At 46.8% G+C, this 8,850-nt stretch overlaps 1 protein-coding gene across 1 annotated transcript; it reads right to left on the reverse strand.

Moving 5' to 3' along the window:
- Positions 1-783: 783 nt before the first annotated feature.
- LOC123068667 (ricin B-like lectin R40G3) lies at positions 784-3,440 on the reverse strand. Its single transcript, XM_044491278.1, has 4 exons — positions 2,645-3,440; positions 2,278-2,400; positions 1,297-1,525; positions 784-1,069 (listed from the first exon to the last, which is right to left on the reverse strand). Coding segments are annotated over exons 1-4 (1,017 nt in total). The 5' UTR covers positions 3,308-3,440; the 3' UTR covers positions 784-1,067.
- Between the last annotated feature and the right edge of the window lie 5,410 nt (positions 3,441-8,850).

Below are 8,850 nucleotides of genomic sequence, written 5' to 3' on the forward strand. Positions count from 1 at the left end.
TTTGCAAAACTCTATTGCTATGATGATATGGACAATTAAGAGTCCGCACAGATGGCAGCCCCAGATTTGAAAGGGCTCCATTGGATCGGTCATCGGCATAATTCGTGTAGCATATGGCATCTCACATCAAATTTACTGCGATTTATTTGGCAGATGGCAACAGGCAACTACCAGGGCGAGCCAGACACTCTCTAGTGGACAGGACATGATACCAACAATTATTGCTAAAGCTGGAATGAGAAAAGTGGAATGAAAATAAAGCAGCGAATCATATCAACTTCATGAGAAGCGACATAGGAATTGACCTTGAGTACATTTCTTTTTGGTTTTGGAGGGACCTTCAACACTTCTTTTTTACAAGAAAAGAGGAGTCCCTGATCCCAGACAAGATCAAAGTGTCTGCACCTCAAAGATCTCACCAGAAACTGGAGGATAATACCTTTTTTTTTAACAAATTCAAGCAAATGCGAAACCATTTTTAAAAGGATTTTTTGTACATGTTCATACAGCTCCTGTCGATTTTCATGCAAAAAAGGAACAATTATGCTTCCTCAGGGAAAAAAGACAGTTTAAGCGCCAGAAAATAAGCACAGAACTTGTTTTTGTACTGGTCGAAATGCTTGGGTTTTCACCGTAGAGATTTGCAAATGACATGTACATGTCTGAATTTTTCATATTTTTTCCCATTTATAAAAGCATTTTTGGCACGCAGGAGCATATGCTACCTTGAGCCGAATTGAATATCGGCCACAACTATATGGATAGATCTCCGTTACAGCAATATGATGGGATAAACCAATTCTATTATACAGTGTAGTTCACAAACATGTCACACGGCATGTATATGCATGCATAATAATAAGCACTGGTTTGTTCATGCATCCATCACACATAATCTAGGCCAAATAAATCCATCATTACAAGTTCATCCATATACATAACTCCCCAAACAAAACAGACATACCGCTCACATTGGCGCCATCCTTTTTATTCCAGAAACATACAGTACTTGCTTATTATTAAGATCGCGCGCTGTTTGAACCAACAAACTGTAGCATGTGCATCATTCCTGCCATCATTACAAGACACAAATCAGTCCCCAAATTGCGACAGAAATACCTTGCTCGTGTCATGTACTAGCATGCATCTATGTTATGCTTGAGCGGGTATGTCTATTTGCATGAGAAGAAACAAACTGCAATGAACTAATCAAAATGTTCTAGTGAAACTGAACTGGAGCAACAAGAACTTAGTACACGGCAAGCGCAGGAGTAGAGTAGAAAAAGAAGAACTTACACCAGGCAACGATCTTCCAGCGCTGGTTGTCGCCCTCAGTCCACTCCCACAGAATGAGGGTGGTTCCATCGCGCACACCGCCATGGTCCTTGTCGCCATGGAGTGCATCAAAGTTCAAGTAGATGTTGTTCACCATCCTGATGCAGCGGTAGCCTGCCCCGACGTCCCTGCTCTCGGTCCAAAGGACCGACTCGTCCAGGGTGTCTGGATTGTACCTGGTCAGACGAACCTAGGATCCAAAAAACAAACCAGAAGGTAAGCAAATTCACAATACTGGAGCTGCACTTCAGGGTTGAGCATGAGCACATGACCATGTGACAACTCATGGCGTACCAAATTATTCTGGAACCAGTGTTGTCTAACGAGTTCACCATATTATTTTAGAGCTAGTGTGCACATGGACAACGGTAGAAGTCTGTGATATATGTGCACATGGATGCTAATGTGGAAGGCCATACTAGATCACAGTCACAGCAGGCACAATGACATCTTCTTACAAAGTTTGCGGAACATGACAGTGCACATGAACACACGTGGAAGTATTCTTATAGTTATGGTCTTGTATGGTAATGTGAAAATCGTAGCAAATTTAAGTTTTTGACACTGACATAATTTACTACGTTTTCTGAACATGACACCTGCTAGGCAAATATTATCCCCAAGAACATGGAGAAATTCCACTCATGCTGGACTAGTTTATACTCCTAGTGGTGATTATTCACTGAAACACCACAGGTCACACTGCCAATAAACTCAAAGTGCTTCTGTTCATTCAAGCTTTGCCCATTCTGTTTGCAGAATCGCTGCTACTATGATTGCAGAGGAAGTAGGCATTTGGAATGTGTGGCATGTGGTGTGCTTGCAGATACTCTGATATGTTCTAAATTTGCCAAAATCATGTAAGATCTACCGTGCGTGCACACTCATCGGATAGCAAAATTAGAAGTTGGATGGATAAACTGAAGAAAGGAGGTTAATTACAGGGTGAGATTGGCCGAGGGAGTGCTTGAGAGCCTCTCCGCTGGCCTTGTTGACGAGTGCCATGGCAGGGTAGCCTTCCTCATCCTTGACCCTTGTGCTGTACTTCATGTCCTTGATCCAGTGCTGCATCATTTGTGTATATTCAAATCCATCAACCACACGATCAGAGAAGAAGAAATAATACATAAAAAAGTTGCTTGAGCAAAAGCCAAACAGGATTATTGCTTTTCCCCAATTAGCAAAGGACAAGGCGGAAACGCCAAGTTTCCAGATCCCGGTGTGAAGTTCACTATACTATTCTGGATCGGGATCATGGAAGCATGTGGCCAATCTTGGATCGATCTTGCAGAGGTGTATGTGTGCGTACCTGCGTGTCGTCGTCGCGATCGGTGCGGACGAGGCAGACCTTGCCGTCCCTGGCGGCGAGGCTGAAGCTGTCCTCGCCGGCCTTGCAGAGGATCCTGTACGTCGGCTGCCTGGTCGCCGGGGCCGCCCCGCCGCCGTGGTGGGGGCGCGTCTCGTGGCCGTAGCCCCCGGATCCGCCGCCCCCGTACTGCGGCCTCTCGTCGCCGGACTCGTGGGCGACGTGCACCACGTTGCCGTACGCCGGAGCGCCGTAGCCCTCGTCGCGGCCTCCGCCGTAGGCCGGAGCAGGGGCGTGGCGCCCGTAGTCACCACCGCCGTAGCCCGCCGGCGCGGGCGCGTGGCGTCCGTAGTCGTCCTCGCGGCCTCCACCGTAGGCCGGGGCCGGGGCACCGTATGCCGGGGCGCGGCCGCCGTAGTCGTCCTCGCGGCCGCCCCCGTAGGCGGGAGGCGGGGCACCGTAGGACGGGGGAGGAGCGCCGTAGGCGGCGGGAGGGTGGCGGCCGTAGGCATCACCGGCGTCGTCGTCGGGGCGGCGGCCGTAGGACGGGGGAGGGGCGCCGTACGCGTCGGGCTCGTGGCGGCCGTAGGGGGCGGGGGCGCGGCGGTCTTCGTCGTCGTCGTCGCGGCGGCCGTGGCCGTGGCCGTGGCGATGCGGGAACTCCATGATTGATTGGTCTGTCGGTGGACTGGAAATGGGAACGCGGTGGACTGGTGGTGGATCTGATCCGGGCCAAGCTCAGCCTATATACGTCGCGTCGCCGGAGTACATGTCGACGGGCGGGTGAGCGTGCTACGTGGCGCCAATGGCACGCACTCACACGACCGACCGCTTCAATTTCGCAACTGGGCGATGGCGATCGGTGGGCCGGCGGGGTGTCCACCACGTGCACAGCTCGACGCATACAGACTTCACTTGTCCACTACACACGTCGCGGATCGGCTCGGCGCTGAAAATCATGATCGTATCTCCTCCGTTGATTTTTCTCTCAGATGCCCCCACAGATCAGATCGTATCGAACCAAATCAGTCAAGTACCAGCTCAGCAAAAATCAACCAAACACTCAATTATCTGTCAAAAAAAAAAACCAAACACTCAATTATTGCTTGAATTTCAAGGAAGAAGAAGAAAAAGGATTCGATGTGATGTGTACGCTATGGCCCATAAAACATGGATAGTGCGGTTGGTGCAGCTGCGATTTGATTTTCTTGTTTGATTGTTGTGTGACATTGGTGTAACAGCAGTAAAGATATGTATGGTGGTTGATAATATAGTCACATCAAGCCAGATGTGAACAACTATAAGACACTTTTCAAAATGTTTGCTCTGCGAGGCCATCTACCGCCTCCGCCTCCGCCTCCACCTAGCTCGCAACCCGCATCCCTTCCCTAATCGCCGGCGACCCCGACCTCAACTCTGCATACATGAGGGGAGCCCCGACGCTGCATCATCCCACTCTCTGCTCGAATGTGGGGCTCAGAGTTTCCTTAGGACCCAGTACAACGAGATATGGGAGGGCGGTGTCATCTTCTTCTACCTCTATGGGTGGATGTGGTGCACGGGGGGAGTGGTGTCAGATCAGAAGATTCGGGTTTTTTTTTTGATAAATGAATAGGAGATTCATGAGCTTCTAGAGGTGCTAGATCGGGCGGAGCGGGCTACAGAGTTGGCAAGGATCAATTTAACGGCGGGCCATGTCGAGAACCAACGAGGAAGAGAGGACTCGGTTGTTCGAGACTGGTCACTATTGACAGCGGAGAGGATTCCCGCATGAGCGGCTGCTGAGTGTATTTTCTACACACATTCAACCATTGTTTTAAACCAGATATTCATGGATTTTCCCAGATAATCACTCCGATTTGTCACTAATGACTAATAAATGCAAAAGATTGTGGATCCCTTTTTATAATTTGTTTCTGCAGCTTTTGGACCATAAAGGGGAGGAAATTGAGCCATACATGGAAAAACAAAAGATGGGAGATCAAGTCATATCAAAGGGGGGGCGCCACAGGCTATCTAGAGCGAAAGACGGTGTCTAGTATGAGCAGGCGCGTTCGCACCATGTGTCGTTCGCACCGTGACATCATCCGTGACAACCTTCATAAAAGTGAGAAGGGCCTATTTAGGACCATCAGAACCCTAGTCGCCGCCATCTCTATCTCCATAGCAATTCTCCCCATAGTTTGCCATAGTTGCAATTGATACATCGCATACTGCGACATTGTAAGACTTTATACAATCATTCATCTATCATCAATGTTATCTACAATGTTTTACATCTATTATTTGATTGCAATGCGTGGGAAATCCTCTCAGGCAATGGGCTAAGGCATAAGCCTTGCAACCCTCTGTACCTGTGCTCGGGATCATTGGTATGACTTTACTTAAGTTGACGCTATTTGTATGTGTGTTATCTACAACGCATTTTTCTCTTGTCTTATTCTCGTTCCAAGACTCCGCGGGTACCCAGAATATTCTAGATCAATTCAAGAGGAGGTGAAGTTCAGGGATACATGGGAGGCTATACCAAACACCGATGATAGTAATGATTTGTATAGTAGCTGAAAGCAACTCTCTTGGGATCATGAGTTGCAATCACTAAACGACAATGCATTACCCGCACGACGGTAAGGTCCTTCATTGGACAATAGACTCATGATATAGGTTGTTGATTGGTCATGATGTTATTTTGGTGCATTCCACACATCTAATTTTTGAAAGCACATCATAACGGTGTCTATCAGGACCATGTTGGAAATAAAGATAAGATCCTAAGTGCAAGTATAAGGTTTTAAGTAAAGTCATCATGCCCATGACTATTCCCTTATATTTGATCTCTCTCTCTCTCTCTCTCTCTCTCTCTCTCTCTCTCTCTCTCTCTCAACTACTGTTTGTTCAGTCTAGGAAACTTAAATTTCTTACAAGAACGATAGCTTTGCTTGAATTCATGTCTAACAGCTGAACTTTCCGTGGGTTTGATACCCAGAGTCATCCTTGGGTAAAGAGGTGAGGATTATCTACATCCAAAACTGGATCAAAGGTAATCAGCAGCGAAGGATTCTATCGCAACCTCTCGAGTCTAGCGAGGCCGATGGAGGTTATTCACGATGGAGTTTGATTAGAGGGCTCCACGACCTCCGGTTGCTTGCCTTGTGGGAATCTATCTTAAAGGATCGATATAGTTGACTAGGGGGGGTGAATAGGCAACTAACAATTTTTAGCTTTTCTTTACCAATTTAAAGTTTGCATCAAAGTAGGTTGTCTAGATATGCAACTAGGTGAGCAACCTATATGATGCAATAACAACAAGCACACAAGCAAGCAAGACATGCAACATAATATAAGCTTGCACAAGTAAAGGTACGAGATAACCAAGAGTGGAGCCGGTGAAGACGAGGATGTGTTACCGAAGTTCCTTCCCTTTGAAGGGAAGTACGTCTCCGTTGGAGCGGTGTGGAGGCACAATGCTCCCTAAGAAGCCACTAGGGCCACCGTATTCTCCTCACGCCCTCACACAATGCGAGATGTCGTGATTCCACTATTGGTGCCCTTGGAGGCGGTGACCGAACCTTTGCAAACAAGGTTGGGGCAATCTCCACAACTTAATTGAAGGCTCCCAACAACACCATGAAGCTTCACCATAATGGAATATGGCTCCGCGGTGACCTCAACCGCCTAGGGTGCTCAAACACCCAAGAGTAACAAGATCCGCAAGGGACTAGTGGGGGGAATCAAATTTCTCTCGGTGGAAGTGTAGATCGGGGCCTTCTCAACCAATCCCTAGAAAATCAACAAGTTTGATTGGCTAGGTAGAGAGATCGGGCGAAAATGGAGCTTGGAGCAACAATGCAGTTTGGGGATGGAAGAGGTGAGTCTTCTTGGAGAAGAAGACCCCTTTATATAGTGGGGGGACACATCCAATCGTTATAGGCGAGGGTGCGGCAGTTGGAGCGGAAGTGGGAGCGGTACTACCGCCGATAAGCGGTACTACCGCCGATAAGCGGTACTACCGCGCCCTACTGTCGTCCCTACTATCGCTCCCCTGCGTGGTCTTTTACGGAAACCCGACACGAAAAATCGAGACCACAACAAGGACGGTAGTACCAGCGGCACTAACAAGCGGTACTACCGCTGATAGGCGGTACTACCGCCCTGGCCGCAGTACTACCGCTTAGCACACATCACCCCTTGTTTTGCACAACACGGAAACTCCAAAGAAGCAGGAAGAAGGCGAGGGTGCAAGGAGAATGTGAACGTGATGATTCCACCCATAATCTTTCGAAACAGATCCCCTCTTGCTAGTACGGCTATCTCTACGACTCAATTCCACCGAAAAGAAACGAAGGAAAATAATCCGTCTAAACTGAAGTCCTCGAGGGGTAACAATCGCATAGTGCCCTTATATTAGATCACCTGAAACGCTTAGTGCACACGATTAGTCCGCAAACGTATTGTCATCAATCACCAAAACTACTAAGGGATAAATATGCCCTTCCAATCTCCCCCTTTTTGGTGGATTGATGACAACACGAGATTTGCACACAAAAAAACTAGAAATTAAGCAAACCCTCTCCCACAAAATATAGACGGGCTCCCCCTAGAGGTGTGCACCAAGAAAATTAGCATGAAAGTCTATGTGCACATCTTTAGGATCAAACTCCCCCTATATTTTGTAGACAGGCAACATCCTTGCATATAAGAATAACAACAAGTACATCTAAGCAAGGACAAGCATGAGAGCTATAATATAAGTGCTGGAAATGAAGCATCTCACAAGATAATAGGGTACTTGATACTAAAGTAGATAGGATAGGGTAGTTCACATATGTCTTACACCATATGGTCTAGCTCACAGCCGAAAGAAAGCGAACGAAAACGAACGAACACAACGAACACGAGACACAAACGAACACGAACACGCAAACAAAAGACCTATGGAAAATCCCTAACTCTCCCCCTTTGGCAGCAAGACACCAAAAGGGAAAGGGACGACACGACACACGATGGCAGTAGATCTCCATGGCATCACCAGTCATGCTCCTCCTCCTACTCTTCCTCATAAACCTCTGCAGCACGGGGAGAAGCGTGAAATCCGGTGTTCTACTCAGTGTCAGACCACGGGCAATGCACTCTGATCCAAGACTCCTCATCAGTGATCCGCTCCTCAGAGCCATTGCTACGTCTTGAGCTTGCGTTGGTTTTCCTTGAAGAGGAAAGGATGATGCAGCAATAGTAGCGTAAGTATTTCCCTCGGTTTTCGAGAACCAAGGTATCAATCCAGTAGGAGGCTCCTCAAAAGTCCCGCGCACCTACACAAACAAACAAAGAACTCACAACCAACACAATAAAAGGGTTGTCAATCCCTTCATGGCCACTTGCGAAAGTGAGATCTGATAGAGATAGTATGATAAGATAAATATATTTTTGGTATTTTACAATATGGATGCAAAAAGTAAAGATGCAAATAAAAGTAGATTGAAAGCTTATATGATAAAAGATAGACCCGGGGGCCATAGATTTCACTGGAGGCTTCTCTCAAGATAGCATAAGTATTACGGTGGGTGAACAAATTACTGTCGAGCAATTGATAGAAAAGCAAATAATTATGAGATTATCTAGGCATGATCATGTATATAGGCATCACGTCCGTGACAAGTAGACCGACTCCTGCCTGCATCTACTACTATTACTCCACACATCAACCGCTATCCAACATGCATCTAGAGTATTAAGTTCATAAGAACAGAGTAACGCATTAAGAAAGATGACATGATGTAGAGGGATAAACTCAGGCAATATGGTATAAACCCCATCTTTTTATCCTCGATGGCAACAATACAATACGTGCCTTGCAACCCTTTCTGTCACTGGGTAAGGACACCGCAAGATTGAACCCAAAGCTAAGCACTTCTCCCATGGCAAGAAAGATCAATCTAGTAGGCCAAACCAAACTGATAATTCGAAGAGACTTGCAAAGATAACTCAATCATACATAAAAGAATTCAGAGAAGATTAAAATATTTCTCATAGATAAACTTGATCATAAACCCACAATTCATCGGATCTCGACAAACACACCGCAAAAGGAGTTTACATCGAATAGATCTCCACAAGAGAGGGGGAGAACATTGTATTGAGATCCAAAAAGAGAGAAGAAGCCATCTAGCTAATAACTATGGACCCGAAGGTCTGTGGTAAACTACTCACAA

This window comes from Triticum aestivum, chromosome 3B, assembly GCF_018294505.1.
Source record: "Triticum aestivum cultivar Chinese Spring chromosome 3B, IWGSC CS RefSeq v2.1, whole genome shotgun sequence".
In the NCBI taxonomy this organism is placed as follows: domain Eukaryota; kingdom Viridiplantae; phylum Streptophyta; class Magnoliopsida; order Poales; family Poaceae; genus Triticum; species Triticum aestivum.